The sequence below is a fragment of the Oryzias latipes genome, chromosome 14 (assembly GCF_002234675.1).
Source record: "Oryzias latipes chromosome 14, ASM223467v1".
Classification (NCBI taxonomy): Eukaryota; Metazoa; Chordata; class Actinopteri; order Beloniformes; family Adrianichthyidae; genus Oryzias; species Oryzias latipes.
The window spans coordinates 9,515,568-9,537,131 of record NC_019872.2 but is presented as its reverse complement, the minus strand read 5'-3'; the positions used below and the strand labels follow the sequence as shown (position 1 = coordinate 9,537,131).

The window sequence follows — 21,564 nt, the reverse complement described above, 5'->3', positions numbered from 1 at the left end:
GTTGCTGGAGGGACAGGTGCACTTCACAAAATAGCTGGGATCAGGAGGAAAGGATAGTATGTGGAAATACACAAGCAACATCTGAAGACATCAGCCAAAAAATTCAAGCTTGGGTGCAAATGGATCTTCCAAATCGACAATGACCCAAAGCATACTGGCAAACTGGTTACAAAGTGGCTTAAGGATAACAAAGTCATTGTTTTGGATTGGCTATCACAGAGCCAGGATCTAAATCCTATTGAACATTTATGGTCAGAGCTTAAAAGGCGTGTATGCAAGGCGACCTGCAAACTTGGATCAGTTACACCAGTTCTGTCTGGAGGAATGAGCCAAAATTCCTACCAAATGTTGTAAGAAGCTTATGGAAGGATATCCAAGACGTTTCACCCAAATGCTGCAGTTTGAAGCACTTGTACCAAATGCTGATGAAATGGATGTAAACCTTTGACTTGGATGAAATTAAAAAAAACTAGAAATAATTTTGTTTATTGCAATTGACCTAAAACACGAAAAGTGTACTTTTGTTTCACGTCTGATAGTGAGAAAAAAAAAACATATGTGGTCTACGTAAACTTCTGGATTCAACTCTGTCTTTCTGTCCTCTATCTATCCTCTATCTAAATAATGGGGCCCCCTGGGCCATAACAATGGAGAGCTATTAACATAAGTCGCTGACCGAGGCCCAAACTGGTGCAACAAAAAGCAGGTGCCTTAGCGATAAAGCCAGATGCCCATACCTGAAGCCGTGCCAAAAAAAGGCTCCTGGCCTTGAGCAGCCGCCTATAAGAGGAAAATGTACATTCAGTGGCAGGGTCAAAACAGCAGAACAGACACACCAAGGCTGGAAACTGAACATTACTGGAGAGGTTTATGGGAGACAGAGACAGCACATAACAGCAATGCCCAGTGGCTGGTCTCTCTGAGAAAAGAACATGGCAACCTCCCTGAACAAAATCCAAGAAGGAGTCTCAAGGATATGGCAGTGCACAGGTCAAGACACACCAACTTGTGCACAGCTTGGATTGATTACAAGAAAGCCAATGAATCAATGCCACATACGGGGATCACTGAATGCTTGGAGCTGTACAACATCAACAGAGACTCTGAGAGTCTCCATGGGAGCTCAATGAAGCCATGGGGTCAATTGTTACATTTTCCAAACTGTTTCAACTGCCCCCGTGCAGGTGTGTTACATCTACCATCTAAGTAGATTAGTGAGGATGAAGCTCACAATACTGCTAAAAGCTAAAGCAATACGTCACCCAACTTGACTGAAAGAAAGCTAAATTTTTACATAACTAACATGATACATGTTTGATGAGTTCACCTATGACGCACGATATGTCAATATAAAAGTTCTGTGAAATAAGTTCTTACCTTGGAATAACATTTTAGTTTGTAAATGTAGCTGTGTTTGCTGAAAGACAAGTATTTTTTCATGTTCAGGCTAGGAACTCTCACTTGGTCCTGATTGGTGAAATTGCAAATGTTAGAACTGACCCGTGTTACCACTGTCCCTGGTCTCCCCTAATTTTTTTTTCTCTTTTCTTATTTGTTAGTTCTACCAGTTGCATCATCTAATGAGATGGCAATCACTGAGCGTCATTAAAGTTGTTGTCACTACGCTTTTTTACACCACGAGTGAACATAAAAACTGTCAAACACGGACCATGCTTTCATGCTCCGCTCTGCTGCAGTTTGGGGTTAGCTCAGGCAACGATTATCTTGTGTTGCAGTTTTCATTCAGCTCCAAGGTCTCCTTTTATTCAAGAAATGGATGAAGAAAAAAGAGCCAGAGTGGTTTTGAACATCACATTTGTTCGGCCAGAAAAATTCTACATCAGTGGGTTTTCCAACATTCCTCACACTCAGTATTTTTATGTTTTCTTGTGTTTTGTCTATGTAATGACTGTTATTGGAAATGTCTTTCTCCTCTCAGTTATCTGCTTGGTGAGGACTCTTCATTCTCCCAAATACATGATTGTGTTCAACTTGGCTTTGATAGATCTGTGTGGAAGCACAGCTCTTATCCCAAAAGTCTTGGACACATTTTTGTTCGACAGGAGATTTATTTTGTACGAGGCTTGTTTAAGCAACATGTTTTTTGTTATGTTCTTTAGCAGTTTACAGTCATGGACTCTTGCCTGTATGGCCTATGACAGATTTGTGGCAATCTGCCTCCCATTGAGGTACCATAGCATCGTGTCTAAGAGATCTGTTGCTGTGATTCTGCTGTGTATGTGGTTAATAATTCTGTTCGTAGCTGCCTTTACAGTGGGGAATATTAATCGTCTGTCTTTCTGTGGTTCACTAGAAGTGCAAAGTTTTTACTGTGACCATGGACCATTAAATCGCCTTGCTTGCAACGATAGATCCATAAATGATGTCATGGCTTATATTGGCTTAATTTTATTCATCTGCATTCCTTTTATACTAATAGTAATTACCTATTTGTGCATTAGCATTGCACTAAGCAGAATTGCGTCTAAAGTGGAACGACTCAGAGCACTAAAAACCTGTTCATCACACATAATTCTTGTGGTAACTTTCTTTATACCTTTGTTTGCCACTAACATCGCTGCTGTGGTCTCCTACCTCCATCCTAACATCAGAATAATAAATTCCTGTTGGACACACACCATCCCGTCTTTGCTTAATCCTATTGTTTACTCTTTGAAGACAGAAGAACTGCTGAATGCTATAAAGAAACTGTTTCAAAGAAACAGAATAACAAAAATTGAAAGCAAACAAAGTGTTTTGTAGATTTAAATTTTAGAATTTGTGTTTTTGACTGTGAGCCAACAAACACAGTGATCTTGATGGTTAGAGGATCTTATTGCCTTTCTGACACTACTTGCCTGTCGGTCTATCCTGATGCACTGGAAAGATTTTCGCCCACCCACTCACTCACAGGAGATAAAAAACTCACTTTCTTTTATTAAGCTGGAAAAAAATCAGACATTCTCTTAATGGTACTGGATCTAAATGTTCTGAAATTTGGTCACCTTTTTCAGAACATGTCATGTCCTTGACCTTAGAAATGACCCAGTGAACTTTCAAATACATTCACAGTGGTAGCACAGTGTATTGTTTGTATGATTTTATTTATTAATTTGTGTACATTTTTTTCTCTTTCCTTTCCTCAAAATTGTGGTTTTGAATTGTTTGTTTTTCCTTATTTTGAAAAATATATAAATAAATCATACATTTTTAATGTATGATTTATTGCGAATTGCGAAGATTAACTGATTCACTTGCACATGCTTTTGTTTTGTTGTATAACCCTGCGTAAGTCAATGCAATATTATTTACAGCAAAAGTAGAATGATTCAATGGAAGAAAATAAAGTCAGTTACACAACTTCAAGGTAGATGAAAAGAAACCCCCACCCACCCACCACCACACACACACTCACACACACCGTGGTGACTATAAATAAGATCATTATCTATAAAAATTGTGTAGGTGTACCTAAAATTGCATCTTTTAACATTGACAAAGGAAAAAATGCAACATAAATCAACTTTCAACAAATATTAATTTTATGTTGCCACACAGAAACCCTGTTATAGTCCAAACAGAAATAAATCTATCGGACCTTATCTAAACCAGAAACATTTTTGACCAACCTAACCATTTGATGTAGAGAAAAATAATTCACTTAATAAATAATATTACATGTAAATTGGTCTGAAACATGAACACAGCAGCACCAATGTATTTAACGTTTTTAGTCTGAAGAGATAGGTAAAAAACATTGTGCTGATAATTTTTCTAAATGGTCGATTGTTTATTTATGATCTCAAAATGTGCAGCTGTTTTACTGCATTACCTGAGGCACGTTTAAACTACCCTGACTTTAACCCTGAACTCTGGCTGAAGTCCACCTGAACTTGCTTACTCTGAGTATGTCGGTTCCAAAAGACCGGATTTGAGTTAGCATAATTACGCTCGACTTGGTAACCCTGGGTTAATGCGCGTGCACGGCATTTACATAAATCAATCTCAATGGATCGCCGATTTCTGGAGTCACCATGGAAACGCGTGGAGAAAAAAAGAGAGCGCTATACTATAGTGAGACGAAGTCAGAAATTGTGATGACAGCGTATGAAGAGTTTACGCGCTTAAAAAAAGTATTATGACTGCATCACCAAAAGAAAGAGTTTCTGCTTGGAAAAAAAAAAACGGACTGAGAAAACGCACAAGTTTCTGATCTTATATATCAGGGGTGTCAAACTCATTTTGGTTCGGGGGCCAAATTCAGCCCGTCTGATCTCAGGTGGGCCAGACCAGTGACGTAAAAGCAAAATAACAGCTTTATTTTAGTTTTTTTACTCAGTTGGAAAGAAATGCCTCAACCAACATAGTAGCCTAATCACTTGGGGCCAATGGATCTCAAATAAAATTAATTTCACTTCAAAAAAAGTTGGTCTATTCAGTTTATACAGACTGAATATTTGACATCTGACACTGACGCAATCCTGATAATAAACTCAAAAGGGGCTACAGAAAAAAACAAAACACCATGCCTTGAATGTAAATGTCCAAACCATTAAAAATTAAACTAAATTAAACCTGCTAACATTTTGAACATAAGAATTTATCCTCCCTTTCTCTCCTTAAACTTCACACGACCGTCAATATCAGGATTCAAATCCTGTGCAGAAACACATTTACTGTCATTCAACTGTGCAAAACACAATGAAATTTCCAAGAATGTGTTCCTGGTTTCTGCCTGAATTTTGTGATAGTTGTTGTAGCAAGACTTTAGCTCTTGTTGTGAATGGGATAATGTAGCCTAAGGGGTCATATTGTGAAGCCAACACTTTGTACACATTTCTCATGGTCAAGGTTTGATAGGAAATTGGCCTGTGCTTATAACCCAGGGTGTCAAGACCACAATTCCATCTTAGTCCTAGCGCTCCCTCAATTGGGTCTGCACTAATTTTATTCAACCAGTTTTCTGCACTGCTAGATCTGGCCTCTTGTAGTAAATGGTCAACAACAAATGAAAAGTTGCTAGCCCATTGTCTTATTTCAAATCCACTGGAGGACAACAAAATCTTCGTCTTCAGCAGAAGTCGTTTTGCTTCATCTGGGCAAGAGAGGGATGTTAGGCAGTTGTCGACATAAAATGATCTTGAAACAGTTTCTGCTACATCCTCATTCCCTTCACTATGATCTTGCACGTGTCTCTGGAGGGCATAAGTGGCACAACAAGGGCTACATGTTGTTCCAAATGGCAGGACTTGCCATTCAAAGGTAGTTGGAGGTTTCTTTCGGTTCATGTCACGCCACAGGAATCTAAGAAGTGGTTTGTCTTCTGGTAAGAGTCTCACTTGATGAAACATTCCTTTAATATTACCACTTATGGCCACTTTATGCTAACAAAAGCGGAGGAGGACGGCAATCAATGATGGCCCTAAAGTGGGACCTAGAAGTAACTGGTCATTCAGTGCTTGGCCTTGATAGGTAAAGGAGCAATTAAATACAACACGAGGTTTACCATTATGTTCCACTAGGTGATGTGGGATATACCATGACTCCTTTGATTCTGAAACTTGCTCTGGGCTGAGTTTTGCTATGTAACCAGCTTTGCTCAGTTTCCTAATCTCTGTATTATACGTCTCAGCCAATTCAGGGGTTTTCTCTAGCTTGCGTTCAGATCTCCGAAGAAGGGGCATCACTGATTCCATTGTTACTTTCAACTTTGGGGCATCTTTCTTCCTTAATAATGGGGTAGCAAGGTGCTTGGTTCCATCTACATCCACCCTTATGGTTTTAGTTTGTAACAGATCCATTGCCTCCTGATCCTGCTTTGACCTAGTGTGCAGCCTGTCATTTCTGAATGTAAGTGTATCAACCTGCCATAACTGCTCAACATGTCTCTTTAATTCCGTAAAAGGGTTTTCTTGTGAGGTAAATAGACACTGGATAGAATCAGACTCATGTAAAAGTAGGTCCTTGCAGTGCCCATCCTGGTCTGGTCTTTACAGCTGCTGGAGATCCCTTTGGACCATACCTGACCTGTTCAGTTGGGGTTATGAGAAATGGATTATCTGAACCGATAAAAATATGGGGTTGAACCTTAGAAAAGGAGTTCACTGGAATATAATGCAGGTATGACTGCCGTTGCTTCAGTTTATCTACCGGGTAACTCTGCTCAAATAGCATTATCTTATCTGATGTAAATGCACCTTCTATTGAGAACCTTTTCTCTGGGTTTGAAGCAGCTGAAATCTTAAGGTTTACAGCTCTCCCTTCTAGTATTTCAGTTTGCTGTCTCACTGTACATAACTTAATGTTCTCTGGTTCTCCCTTCAACCTTCAACCCAAGATACTTAGCTGCACCTGGCAACAACATAGTACGCTCAGATCCATCATCCAAAATGGCATATGTGTCAAAGGTTCAATCCTTATTACTCAATCTCACTTTCACTACTTTCAGCAGTACTTTGGGGGATAGGCTTTGTGGATTCATATACAGAAATCTCGATGTTTGAGCCCGGTTTGCGTCATGCAATATTCCTAGATGTTGGCCATTACACTTAGGACATGGCTTTCTTAAAGTACAATTTACAGCTTTATGGGTTCTACCACACTTCCAACATCTTTTCTGCTCCTTTAACCATTTTTTTTTTTTTTTTTTTTTTTTTTTTTTTTTTTTTTTTTTTTTTTTTTTTTACCTTGTCCTGTCCAACAGCTGGGCAAACAGATGAGAGCTGAGGGCCTCTTGTGTTGGACATATTTTACTTTAACAAGAGGGGTTATTAATCTTCAGACAAACCAAAGGTATGTCTGAATAAACCCCTTTTGTAATTGAGGCCAAACTTTATTAATTTCAAACATGTTTGAAGATCTTTGGTGTTGGACCGGACGGAAAAGGAAAGAGGGGAAGAAGAGAGAGGGACGTTAGAAAGAGGGGGGGAAGGAGGGTGATAGTAGGAGGGGAAGGGGGATAAGACCATGAAGCAGCATAGAGCAACAAGTTTACTGGTTGTTAATCACCATGGTAAGGCTCAAATGCAGTACAAAAAGGGCGGAGCCTGTCCACACACACACCCAAGTGTCAAACACACCTGCTAGTTGCAAAAATGTCCATCTGTCGACATGTACACCAAACAGATAGTGCTCACACGCATACTTATGCCTTAACACCAACTAGTGTGAAACATTTCAGTCATTCAGTCACGCAAACCGCCAGTGCAAAGGTGAGCCAACACCCGTGCTCAGGTGAGTGCTCATGTTCTTCTAATATGGATGGTGGAATGTGTAAAGAAGGAAGGAGAGCGCCCAGCCATCCCCACCCCAAGACCCCCACCGCAGCAGCAGCGGCAGCCGGAATCCCCCCAACGCCACACGGAAACCGGCAGGGAACAACCGCCGCCCGGGCGACCAAGCCCGCCACCCAGGCCAGGGCCAGCAGGACCGCCGCAAGGCCCCCCAGAGCCAGAGAGCAGGGAGGCACAGAGGGAAAGAGAGGGCCGCCCCAGCCCAACCAGGAGAACAGCCCCCCCGCCGCGTCGGGAGAGCCCAACGCAGGGCCCCACCGGAGAGGGACGCCCACAGCCCCAGATGAGCACCCCACCACCACCCAGGAGTTCCGGGCATCCCCCCGCCCCAACCCCAGGTACGAGCCAGGACCCCCCAAGGGAGACCCGCCCCGCACTCCAGGCGGCCATCCGCCCGGCCCACGGTTGGTCCAGGGAGGAGCAAGGCAGGGGCCCGCCGCCCCCGCCCAGGAGGGGGGAACCCCGGGGAAAAAAGAGGGCCCACAAGGGGTGTTGTAAATATGGCCCGACCAGGCTCGGCCACAGTTGGAAGTTTGGCGGGGCCCAGCGCTCAGGAGCAAGGGCCAGAACCCACCCCCCAGGGACACCAACACCCCCGGCTCAGATGTAATGTGAACCCCCCCACCGCGCGGAGAGAGCACCGCCGGGCCCAGGAAGCCGGCACCCCGGGGACACGGCCGCCGCTGCAAAGGGGCCCGTACCCCCCACCAGGGAAGAGGCAGGGGACAGATGGTCCTAGGTCCCACCTTCCTTGCAAAATGTGTGTGCGTATATGTGTGTTTAAGAGGGTGTGTGTGTGCATGTGTGTGTGTTTATGTTGGGATGTATATATTGAGGGGGGAGGGGTGTGTGTACTAAGGGGGGTGCAGTTAAAATTGGCGGGTAGGGCACTAAGGGGACATCTCCTGATTACTCACAGTGATGTCCCCTCACCCTCCCCACCAAGGGGCCCTAAATGTCTAAGGTGCGGTTAAAATTGGCGGGTAGGGTGCTAGGAGGACATCTGCTGCTTGCTGGCAGTGATGTCCAAGCACCCCCCCTACCAAGGGCCCTACATGTCTAAGGTGCAAATAAAACCGAAAGAGGGGGGGCCCACTCCATACGGCAACCATAGGAGGGGGGGCCACTGCCTAGTAAACCCCCCCCCCCAAGGCTCATCGCAGGCTAAGCCCCCCACCCCCCTCACCCTATTATGAGGTTATATGAGGAAGGGGGTAAGTTTAACCATTTTTTAACTTCATCTGCACTCAGACTTTTCAAATTATGACAGTTTGTGAGATTGTGTGTGGTAGATCTACAATATACACACGGAAACCTTATTTGCTGTTGAGATTCCTTTTCCTGAGTAGGACACACACCTGAAACCTTTCCATCAGCTCCATGAAGAATGTTCGCAAATGGCATCTTTTGTCTTTGGCTCACTTCCTTTCTATGCATTTGAGGTACAACATGCAAGGTACTCGTTTGTGCTACAACAGCCTGACATTCAGCTTCAACTTCAAGCCATGCAGCAAAATCTACCAAATTATAATGAACAACGGGCATCGTTGAACGAGCATGCCGAACAAAGTTGGAAACTATCTCTGTAGGGAGCTTACTTAAAAGTCGTTGTACATGTGAAGCGCATACCAACTCTGCATTACCTTCTCCTGTTCCAAGAGACTGTAACAGACCAACCAATGACCTCACTCTAACAGCAAAGTTCTGAAACCCTTCTGCATCTCCACGAGCAACTCTAGGAAGACTCAAAATAGTTTGAATCTCGTTTAGGGCTAATTGATGCGGTTGGCCAAACTGTTGCTCCAAAGCAACTAAAGCTCAGGTATAAGGTTGGGGATGATGAGCATAAGACAGTGCAATGTGCCGTGCAGCAGGATAACGCAAATGATCTAACAAAATATGGTATTTGTACATTTCTGACTCGTCAGCTGGTAGTAAGTTCATAAGAGCCATTTTTAACAGTATAAATTCATAGGGGTCATTATGACTGAAATAAGGAAATGAAGGGCCCTCAACACGCATTGAATATCTAGAGCCTATAATTTGCTGCTGCATAGGATGCTGTACATATGGAGCCACATTACCTGATGAGGAAACATTTGGTGGCAAACTAGAGGAAACTTGAGGTACTGCAATGGATGGTGGTTGTATTGATTGCATAGGTGCAAATATTCCCTGTGGTGGTGGTTGCTGGCTGGTAAGAGCATAGTTTGCATGGACTGCATTTAATCCTTGGCTTGGAAATTGTGGCCTTTGATCCAATGATAAATAATGCTGTGGTGCCTGAGTTGCAGGCACGGACCAAGGAGGTTGGTTTAGTGGAACATAAGGAGTGACAGCTGACGGCAAATGTACACTTGTAGATGTAGAGGTAACAATTCCACGAGGTGATACTGAAGTAGAAGAGGTGTATGGAACAGTAGCTGGATTTAATGACACAGAAATTGTTGGGAGGGATGATGCGTTAACTTGAGTTTGTCTAACATGGGGAACTGCAGCCGGTTCCTTCGGTTTGCATGGTAGAAAGGCTGTGTGAGCATGGCTACAGGGAAAGAGTGTTTGAGCAGACTGAGATATTTTCCCAATATCTGGGATAGCAGCCATTTCAGATATAGTGGGCTCAGAGTGGGCTTTCTCATATGGGATATCACTGGCATGACTTACTTGGTCTGATGAGGCTGAGGTTCTTGGGGTCTGTCGCTCTCCAACTCTGATTCACTTTCAGTTGAGGTGTGCTCACACTGCTCAACTCTATTAATCAGTTCTCTGACCATGCCCTTTAATTCGGCCACTTCATTCCTCAAGGCACGAGTCTCTGCGGCCTCTGCAGCAAGTTCCATCTCCTCTGTGGTTTGCTTTGAGGTTTGTCCATAGAATTCAGTCTTGTAGGTACTTTGGTGGTCTCCTCACTCGTTTAGGTCTCTCTTTATGTTGCTCATCCTGCCATGGGTATTTGGAAGCCATTGTCCACCATAGATGTTACTTCCGGCTCGAAGGACCATAAAGAAAACTGTTTAGTTGGTGAGGGTCATCGAACATCTTAGGTGGGGTGCACATTCTAACACTGAACTCCCAAATCTCCACAGGCATCTTATTTATTTGGATTGAGCTGATGAGTTGTGGATGATTTTGCGTCTATGATGCATCCACTTAGCTGGACATGGACTGATCTGTGGTAGCATTTGGCTGGGACTGCTTCTTCTCCTGGTAGAGGTTGGAGGGGGGAAGGGAATGCAAGCTGGCTGAGTTAAGTAAGTCCCTGGCTGAGTCTCACTGGTGCTCACTATTGAGCTGATAGTGGGTGTGGCCTGCTGGTGGTGCTGGATGACAACTAGTTTTTTTAACAACAACAAATTTAAAAAGGCATTTACAGACAAGCCACCTGGACATTTTCTCAAAGGTAAATTCACAACGATGTCCTTTTGTTTATTGAGCTAAGCAAAATTGGAAGACTGCAGTGGGTAGATATTATAGCATTAAATATTACGAACTGAAAAGTACTGTAAATAGCCCCTTCTTCAAGTTAGATGAGAGCACCATACTAATATGTAATATTATGCTATATACATTTGATTAATACTAATGTTTAGTATATTTTATAATGTTCTTCTTGTTGACAATATTAAAAATATTTCTAGATTAGTCATGTGAAACGTGACTGTTCACATCCTATCATTATACATACTAATCTAGCAATATTGTGATATTTAAAACATACAATATTACTAGACAAATGAATACTGACATGGTGCCTCTGCCAGCTACTCTCCCCCTCCCCCGCCTGCTCTGTTCCTGACGCGACCAGCTGCCACCACTAACCTTCATCACCGCCGTTGCCTCTTAAGGAGCACCTGGACCTCCACTCGACGTTAGTTCGTTGTTCCTCCCACGGTGCATAGGCTGGCTCGCTCATGTTCCTGTTTGCCAATTTCTTGTCACTCATTGCTCCTCTTGTCTTTGCCTCAGGAAATATCTACTCTGGATCTCACCTGGTCGTTGTCCTGTGGTTTCACGCTGTCTCACCTCTGGAATCCTGCTGCTGCTCTCCTCCAGGCAGCCGCCGCGCCTTAACTCGCCTTTCTATATAAAGACTTTAAAACTCACCTTGTTGTCCGAGTCTCCTTCTGGGTTACAGCATCTAGGTCACTCCGAACTATTGTCCGACCATGACAGAACGAACTGGCCATACACCTGACCCAGCTGACCCAGAAGGGCTTCGCCATGCCATCTCACTTCAAGGTAACCTCCTAAGTCGTCAAGCTGACGCTCTGTCCCAGATGTCTTCAGCCCAACAGGACCTATTCTGCCGCCTTGATAGCATCACACAGACTCTCATGGAACTAACCGGTCAATCGGCTAATCCTGTAGCCGCGGCTCAAGCTCCTGTTTCTGGCAACAACGCCGCTTTCGTTTCCGCCTACTCACCGGAAAATTTGATTTTGATTTTGATTTGAAATGGTTTATTTCAAGCAATCAAAATAGAAATAATACACAAAAACAATATAATCATCAGTTATACATTCATACAGTAACTAATCAAACTTAGGATAATTAGACATAATTAATAAATATTGCTTGAAAGGGAGTGGAAGGAAGCAAACTTATATAATCCCACCCCGTTATACTATAACCATTTTATTACATGATTTATCAATATCCGGTTCCTAGGTTTTATCAGACAGAATTAACAATCATAAGGTATCAATAAAGCAGATGCCAAAGATGAATTAGTTTAGTACTACGTCAAAAATAACTAACGTTGCTTTTAAAAGTCATTCATATGCTTTAAAAAATAATACTATATCAGTAAAATAGACACAACACTGTTTCAGGAATTTTCATAGCAAAATTTCATCAAGTATCAAAAGTTAAAAACATGTGCAAAGTTATGCTACATTAGGAAAGATTTTTGAATCAATTTATCAATTTTAGGAGCTAGTGAAGTAATATCATCAAAAGTCAATCAATTTAACAATTTTCAAAAGTGATTAATCATTTGTTTTACTCTTTTTATATATATATATTTTTTGTATTTTTATTTTATTTTTTTATATAATAAAGTAATGCTGTAGGGGAAAAATAAAAAGGGTCCATAAACTGTCGAATTGTCCAAGGTTGGCATTTCTTCTTTTACTGATAACAGCCGATTTTCTTGGTTTAAACAGTTAATAGTTTTCTTCCATGTTATGTCTTCAGACATTAGATTCAGGTCCATATCCTTCTTCAGCTGATATCAGCTGCGGTGAAAGTTGAATATTTCTTGAAATTATTTGGCTCTTTGATTTATTACTCCACGTTGTTTCAGACAACCGTAATCAAGCACTTCTCAAAGTCCTTCATAGTGTTCACGACCAGAACCTTGGCCCGGTCCTCTGGACCGAGTGGTTTGACGTGAATCCTGCAGCCTTTAACCCAAGTGTTCTCAATCTGCTTACGCTTCCTGAGAAGCCGTGCATGTTTTGAGATTTCAGCATTCCTTCTGGTCAGATGGTCGTTCAGATAAACAGCAGATCTTCTGAGATTTTTGCGTTGATTCATCAGAGCTAGCTTGTGTTTGAGATTCACAAACCTGATGAGGATCGCTGGTTTATCCGTCTCCTTTCTCCTGGGGAGCAGGTGGCAGGTCTCGATAGTATTGAGATCCAGGGAAATCCCTTTAGATGTGAGAAATGAATGTATTTGCTGTTCCAGCGTCGCTGCACCAAACTCCGTATTAGAACTGCTAGCTACGCTAGCGCTAGCATTAGTGCTAGCTCCAGCTGCATTCAGCTTCGCTCGAGGCTTGATTGGTACTCCAGTGAGAATGACATTATTCATCCTTACTTGCTGTTCCACATCGTCCAGTCTTTTCTCCAGAATCTCGACCCGGTTTTCTCGCTGCTCGTTTTGAGCCCGAAATCTTCGGAACTCTTCCATCATATCCCAGAGCGGTGTTAGCTTAGCCGACACTTGATCCATAAAACTTTTCAGCGTTTCTTGAATAATGTCAAGAGACTTTTTGAGATCTTCATATTCCTGGGGTTTCTTCGGGGGCATGGTCAGCTCTCTTTTTTGGAGAAAAATCAACTTTTTAAGTAATTTGAAGATAGTTGTATTCGCAGAGAGGCACGCCACGCGTCCTGCTGTATAACCCAGAACCGGGAAATGTTGAAACCTGTGGAGGGTTCCTGCTACAGTGTCAACTCACACTCTGGTGGGGGGTACTGGGCCCTTGGCAACGGCGTCCGTGTCCCCTGGGTGCCGGTTTCCTGGGCCCAGCGGTGCTCTCTCCGTGCGGGTTGAGGGTTCACATCACACCTGAGCCGGGGGTGTCCGTATTCCTGTGGGGTGGGTTCTGGTCCTTGCCCCTGAGCGCTGGGCCCCGCCAAATTTCCAACTGTGGCCGAGCCTGGTCGGGCCATGTTTACAACACCCCTCGTGGGCCCCCCTTTTCCCCGGGGTGCTCCCCTCCTGGGCGGGGGCGGCTGGCCTCTGCCTTGCTCCTTCCTGGACCAACTGTGGGCCGGATGGGTGGCTGCCTGGAGTGCGGAGCGGGTCTCCCTTGGGGGGTCCTGGCTCGTACCTGGGGTTGGGGGGGGGGAATGCCCGGAACTCCTGGGTGGTGATGGGGTGCTCGTCTGGGGCCGTGGGGACCCTTCTTGGGTGGGGCCCTGCGTTGGGCCCTCCCAGCGCGGCAGGGGGGCTGCTCCCCTGGTTGGGCTGGGGCGGCACTCTCTTTCCCGCCATGCCTCCCTGCTCTCTGGCTCGCGGCGGTCCTGCTGGCCCCGGCCTGGGTGGCAGTTGTTCTCTGCCTGCTGCCGTGTGGCGTTGGGGGGTTCTGGGTGCCGCGGCTGCTGCGGCGGGGGTCTTGGTGTGGGGATGGCTGGGCACTCTCCCTCCTTCTTTTCACATTCCACCATCCATTTTAGAAGAACATAATTACTCACCTGAGCACAGGTGTTAGCTCACCTTTGCACTAATAGTTTGCATGACTGAATGAATGAAATATTTCACACTAGTTGGTTTGAAGGCATAAGTATGCGTGTGTGAACACTATCTGTTTTGTGTACATGTTGACATGTGGATATTTTTGCAGTTAGCAGGTGTGTTGATAACATTTGAGTGTGTGGACAGGCCCTGCCCTTTGAGATTTGTTCTACATTTAAACCTTACCGTAATGGAAAACATCCAGTAAACTTGTTGCTTTATGCTGCTTCATGGTCTTACCCCCCCCCCCCCCCCTCCTATTATCACCCTCCTATCCCCCCCTCTCTCTAACATCCCTCTCTCTTCTTCCCTCCTTTCCTTTTCCGTCCGGTCCAACGCCAAATATTTTCAAACATGATTGAAATTAATCAAGTTTGGCCTCAATTACAAAAGGGGTTTATTCAGACATACCTTTGGTTTGTCTGAAGATTAATAACCCCTGTTGTTAAAGTAAAATATGTCCAACACAAGAGGCCCTCAGTTCTCATCTGCCTGCCCAGCTGTTGGACAGGACAAGTTAAAAAAAACAAAAAACAAAAAAACAGATGAGGCGTTTTATTACAAAGACAGAAAGCAGCAACCATCGTATCATGCCCTGCTGCAAACCGTGCAATGGGGGGAGCATCATGGCATTTCAAAGGCGCTGCTGGCTCCGTACGAAGCACGTGCCTCGGACAAAACAGCTTCCTTAATGAGCTCGTATTTATCGGGCGAGAACTGCAGAGCTGATAGCAGGACGACAGACACGGGGCTGCTTCAATAAACACTCCGATTGTCCGGAGTGATCTTCTGCCGGGGACTTGACGTGTCGCAGGGGAGAAAGCAACTTTCTGCACTGTAATAAATCCAACTTAAATTTTTTGACTTAACAAAATCTTTTATGTTGTAATAACTATATAATCTAAGTTCTACTAATCAATTCAACAATTTAAGTCAGCTCAGCAAGTTAAGGTAGTCGTACAGTTCAACATTATTTATTGAGTTGTCTGTACTTATATATCTAAGTTGCAGTTCATTACAGTGTGATAAAGTTCTGTGAACTTATCTTTTTTAATTGTGAAATGCGGGAATTCCAACTTTTGGAGTTGGCATTGTCCACTGATTGAGTGGTTTGTCAAGAAGGGTCTGCAGAAGTTTTAACTCTTATTTAATGACATAAGTATTAGCAAGTACATAAAGTACGTTGTATCCCACAATTCCTTGCGGTGCCGATCTAACAGCAGCATCAAAGTTACACCTACTTAATTGAATTAAATTAAATGAAAGTAAAATAACTGTCTGATAACTACATGTTATTTTTAAGATGACTACACAAAAAAATGATTTATTTTAACTGAAGCAAATAATTAAGTTAGATCAAAGTAAAAAAGTTTATCTTTCCAACATCCTTACGTGGTCTTATCACCCTCTCATGGTGGAAAAAGTATTATCTGAGCTTTTTCATCCACTAAATCATCTTCAAATGGACACGCCATGCTGCTTCACCTCTCTGAAAACAAACTAAGCTTCAACTAAACCTGCTCCAGACCAGGTTATGTTCAGAGCATGAGTTGCTACGGCAACTTGGCATATCCTGAAACACTGGAACTGAAAGCTGAGGTTATCAACTTCCTTAGCCTCAAACTTACCGTTATAACTATAACCCGCTTTCTGGAACACCCCCAGGGCTTCAGCCATTTTGTAAACAACGTTTTGGTGAACCGGGCCTTAGCCCCGCCCATGGCAACTATGACTCATGGGAAGTGTTGATTCCCACACCTTGAGTTAGAGAGCTGTGAAGAGAAGTGACCATCCTATTGTTGCAGTGATAGAGTATGGACATATTTGTCCTGCTGCACACATGCAGGTGAGCTGTAACTGCTCACCTGTGCCCCAATGATCTTGAAAAGATCTGGGTTGCATGTGGAAATATGGAAATGTGGCAGGGTAAAAAGTATGTGTGATAACAAAGCTGAATTCAAAGTCAAGAACAGAGGTGCTCTTAAAACTCAAATTTAAGTTATTTCAACCTTTGGCGAAGTCACCAATAATCGGAATTTACAGTTGTTACGGCCTAAAAACTTAAGTTTGTACATCTAAGCCTGAGTTGTGAAAAGTTAAGATTCAGAGTTAGGATTACGTGACATTTTAGGCAACTGTAATTTACATCGGAGTTGGTCAAAATTACGATTCAAAGTTAATCCAACTTGAACTTTTAAGTTCATACAACTTACAACTGAGTTAGAAGAACTTAGATAAATGAGTTTGAAAACTCCAACACAAAATTTAAAATATTGAGTTTAGGTCCTTAACTCAAAATTTTACCGAAGTTTGTTGCCTTACAATTTTAAGTTCTACGAACTTTTCTTTTTTGCAGTGTGATGACAGAGTTTGCGCTTAGTGAATTTAAACACAATACTGCAGTGACGTATGCATCAGAGGATGTCCGATTGGCCATTCTGCATGTCAATCATCTCCCGTACTTCTCGGTGAGGATTTTAATTGGCTCGTGGATTTTTAAGAAGTACTTTTTTTTTTTTTATCTTTTCTGGCCCGCGATCTACCCTCATGTCCTTGAGGATCGACCGGTCGATCGCGATCGACGTAATGAGCACCCCTGTCCTAGAGGAACTCTGTTTGTCCCATCTTCCCTCCAATCCGAGCTCATTTCTTGGGGAAATGCCTCTAAGGTGTCCTGTCACGGCGGGGTTTATCGGACTATCAGCTTCATCCGTAAGAGGTTTTACTGGCCTTCTCTGGAGAAAGACGTTCATGAGTACATTGCGGCCTGTACCACCTGCACCCGCTCAAAGTCTTCGAACTCTGCTCCAGCTGGACTACTCCAACCACTACCCGCTCCTAGTCGCCCCTGGTCTCATCTCGCAGTTGATTTCGTCACTGGTCTGCCACTCTCTCATGGTAACACTATCATATTCACCACTATTGACCGGTTGTCTAAGATGGCTCATTTTATTCCCCTTCCTCAACTACCCACCACCACTGAAACCGCTAACACCCTGGTCAACTTTGTGTTCCGTCACCATGGCATCCCGTCAGATATTGTATCTGACCGGGGACCCCAATTTGTCTCGCAAGTCTGGAAGGCCTTTTGCTCCACCCTCGGAGCATCGGTCAGTCTCACGTCTGGCTATCATCCTCAGTCCAACGGCCAAGCCGAGAGGGCCAATCCGGAGCTGGAGGCGGCCCTCCGTTGTCTGGCGGCACAAAATCACAACGACTGGTCCAAGTTTCTGGTTGGGATTGAGTACGCTCACAACGCTCATCCTTCCTCCGCTACTGGGGTGTCTCCATTTGAGGCCACCCTCGGGTACTCACCACCTCTGTTTCCATCCCAGGAATTCGATTTGGCGCTGCCGTCAGTCCAACAACACCTCCAGCGTTGCCAACGCGTCTGGCGCCATACCAAGGCTGCTCTCCTCCGCACCAAGGAGAGCAACTGCCGCCCGCAATGCCAATCGACACAGGGTGCTGGGACCCACTTACCAGCCTGGACAGAGGGTCTGGCTCTCAGAACGGAAACATCCCCCTCCAAGCCACCTCTCTGAAACTGGTTCCACGGTACATTGGACCCTACGAGATTGACAGGATCATTAATCCTTCCTGTGTCCGTCTAAAAATACCGGCGGCTCTCAAGGCACACCCTTCATTCCATGTCTCGCAAATCAAACCTGTTGTGGACAGTCCTCTGTGCCCGCCGTCCGCTTTCCCTCCACCCACCCGTGTCATCGACAACGCTCCTGACACAATCCTCTGTATTTATCCGAGCTTGGGACTGACACAATGAGATCCTGGCTCATTCTGGCTAGGGCCAACTAGTGGCTGGATTAGGTGTTTTATCCAACACTGTGATAAAAAAAAGTTAAAAAAATTAAAAAATAATGAGTCTAGCATGCAAAGTCTTAAATAAGTGAACATGTGGGCATGCGTAAGGGTGGTTGTAGGTTTCTAGTCAGTGTCCGTGTAAGATAGACAGTGGTGACAGTTGAATGGCACTCCTAAAGCAGATCCTTGGTTGCTGGTTGGAGCAAAAGGTTGCTCATTAGTAGGAGCAGAAGCTTTTGAGTGGCAAACGGGGCACAAGCTTGGTCAGAATCTGTAGTTGAAAAGCTTGACCTGGACAATTTGTTAGTTGTGCATCTGCAAAATCCAATTTCTCAAATATGGCTGGATTATATGGCCAAATGCCACAACACTGGCATCTAGCTTGTATTCTCTTTGTTGTTTCTACCACTGCAAGTGCTGTTTTACCATGACAGATATGTAATGTATTGACATTGCCTTTCCCTGGGCTTTTACATCGCTGGACACATTATTTAGAATGTCAAGAGGCACACCTCTGCAATTCGTTCTCTGCCAGAATCTCAGTAACTAAATAAATGCTTTATTAAATCCATTTTACTCATACACTTTACTTAGACTTATTTGGAGTCAATTGTCACATTTTCAGAACTGCCCCCAGGCAGGTGTGTTACATCTGCTCCTAAGTAGATTAGTGAGGATGAAGCTCACAATACTACTAAAATCTAAAACATTGAATCGCCCAACTTGAATGAAAGAAAGCTAAATATTAATATAATTAACAGGATACATGTTTGATAAGTTCAACTGCAAAGCAAGATACGTAATTACAAAGATTTTGTGAGTAAAAAAATAAATAAAGTTCTTACCTTACAATAACATTTTAGTTTGTAAATGTAGCTGTGTTTGCTGAAAGACATGTATATTTTCATGTTCAGACTAGGAACTAAATTAACCATGTGTAGTGTGAATCAGATGACTCTCACTTGGTCCTGATTGGTGAAATTGCAAATGTTAGAACTGACCCGTGTTACCACTGTCCCCGGTCTCCCCTACTTTTTTTTTTCTCTTTTCTAATTTGTTAGTTCTGCCAGTTGCATCATCTAATGAGATGCCAATCACTGAGCATCATTAAAGTTGTTGTCACTACGCTTTTTTTACACCACGACAGAACATAAAAACTGTCAAACACAGACCATGCTTTCATGCTCCGCTCTGCTGCAGTTTGGGGTTAGCTCAGGCAACGATTATCTTTTGTTGCAGTTTTCATTCAGCTCCAAGGTCTCCTTTTATCCAAGAAATGGTTGACGAAAAAAGAGCCAGAGTGGTTTTGAACATCACATTTGTTCGGCCAGAAAAATTCTACATCAGTGGGTTTTCCAACATTCCTCACACTCAGTATTTTTATGTTTTCTTGTGTTTTGTCTATGTAATGACTGTTATTGGAAATGTCTTTCTCCTCTCAGTTATCTGCTTGGTGAGGACTCTTCATTCTCCCAAATACATGATTGTGTTCAACTTGGCTTTGATAGATCTGTGTGGAAGCACAGCTCTTATCCCAAAACTCTTGGACACATTTTTGTTCGACAGGAGATCTATTTTGTACGAGGCTTGTTTAAGCAACATGTTTTTTGTTATGTTCTTTGGCAGTTTACAGTCATGGACTCTTACCTGTATGGCCTATGACAGATTTGTGGCAATCTGCTTCCCATTGAGGTACCATAGCATCGTGTCTAAGAGATCTGTTGCTGTGATTCTGCTGTGTATGTGGTTGGCTTTGATAGCACTGTGGTCATCTACAGTTGGGCTTCTCAATCGTCTGTCTTTCTGTGGTTCACTAGAGGTGCAAAGTTTTTATTGTGACCATGGACCAATATTTCAGCTTGCTTGCAATGACAACTCTATAAATGACATAATGGCATACGTTGCCTTCCTTTTAGTGCTCTGCATTCCTCTAATACTTATAGGTATCACTTATGCCTGCATCGCCATTGCTCTAAGCAGGATTGTGTCAACAGCAGAGCGACTCAAAGCACTAAAAACATGTTCATCACACATTATTCTTGCAGCAACTTTTTTTATACCTTTGCTGTTCACCAACATCAGTGCAGTAGTTTCTAGCCTAAATCCCAACACCAGGATAATAAACTCCTGTTTGGCACACACCATCCCAGCTCTGTTAAATCCTATTGTTTACTCCTTTAAGACAGAAGATGTCCTCAATGCTATAAAGAAACTGTTTAGAAGAAACCAACTTGGGATTCAAAATAGCAAAAGAAAAGTTTTAAGGAGTTAATGACTTTTGACTTTTAACTCGTAAATATTAAAATTTAATTTTGTGAGGTTGTTAATAATCTGTGGGTATCTTATTTTAACATCATGGATATTACTTTTACTCAATTATTTTGTGAATAATGTTTTTTTTAAGATGGATTCTTGATCTATTTAAGGTTTTGCTTGTCTTTATATTAGGTTCTGTAAGGTTGTGTGCTCATAAAAAAAGTTTTTTTTGCCATATATCATAGATATTGTAAAAACAGAAATTACATTGTGGACCCTTTGACTTTAATTACCAGTTATGTCAGATCTACTTAATAACAGTTTGAGTCACAGGTGGTATCACAGTTAAGATATCCCTCGCCATTATTTCTGAGGTCGGCTGGAGCAGAAAAACTGTGACTGTCTATTGCTCAAATACTGAGTTTCAGTAAATCAACAGAAACACTGATGTAAAAAGGTTTTTTTTCATGTGATAGGAAGGACTAGGGAGAGATGAGAACTCTTCTTCCTTCAGCTAAAATGAAACATTTAGCAACTTACAAAGAGCTGCAGTGAATATTCAGTAGACTTTGTCAGATTCCTTAAAGCTTTCATTGTTTTCCTTCCATCTGGTCATATTTCTTCTCAGAGACATTGTCCTTGACAGCTATGTGAAGTCCCGAAAACTTATAATTCAATACAGCGTCATCCCAGCAGACTTGGGATACTCTGGGCTAAACTCATCAACAACCAGTGTCATGCCACCAAGGAGCTTTTTGACGACCTACGAAGAAGCATCTTTTCAGCAATATGGCCCTCGTTTATGAACGGTCTGCCAGAGGACTTGAGACTTGCAGAGAGCATTGCTGTTTTTCAGAAAAGGCTCAAGAACTATGTTTAACCTGGCTTTTAGCTAATTTTACCTTTTTAAAAAATTTATTTTATTTTGTATATATTAATTTATACACTTTATTATATTCTATGATTTTACACAAGACTATTAATAATTCCTTTTAATATTCCTTATTTCAAATTCTATTGTAAATTATGTCTTTCTTTTACTGATTATGGTTACTTTTTATTTTCCAGAGCTTTCTCAGTTGCATCCTCTCCCTCTGTGTCAGCTACTGTTAAGCCGCTGTGGCTCTACATGGGGACCTGCATTGCTGGGTCCCCGCCTGTGATGCTGCATCTGGCTGTCTGTGCAGCTATGTACAGAGATGAAGTTCCAAATATTAACATATACACC

The 21,564-nt window shown here is 43.0% G+C and overlaps 2 protein-coding genes across 2 annotated transcripts; both read left to right on the top strand.

Annotated features, from left to right (window-relative positions):
* The first annotated feature begins 1,773 nt into the window (after positions 1-1,773).
* LOC105357526 (olfactory receptor 146-like) lies at positions 1,774-18,042 on the top strand. The gene is made up of 3 exons (XM_023962773.1): positions 1,774-2,752; positions 17,334-17,565; positions 17,619-18,042. Exons 1-3 carry the CDS (start codon positions 1,774-1,776, stop codon positions 18,040-18,042), a joined length of 1,635 nt encoding a protein of 544 aa, XP_023818541.1.
* Positions 18,043-19,356: 1,314 nt separating this feature from the next.
* Positions 19,357-20,352, top strand: LOC101165936 (olfactory receptor 146-like). Its single transcript, XM_004084412.3, has one exon. The coding sequence runs from the start codon at positions 19,357-19,359 to the stop codon at positions 20,350-20,352; it is 996 nt and encodes a 331-aa protein (XP_004084460.2).
* The last annotated feature ends 1,212 nt before the right edge of the window (positions 20,353-21,564 follow it).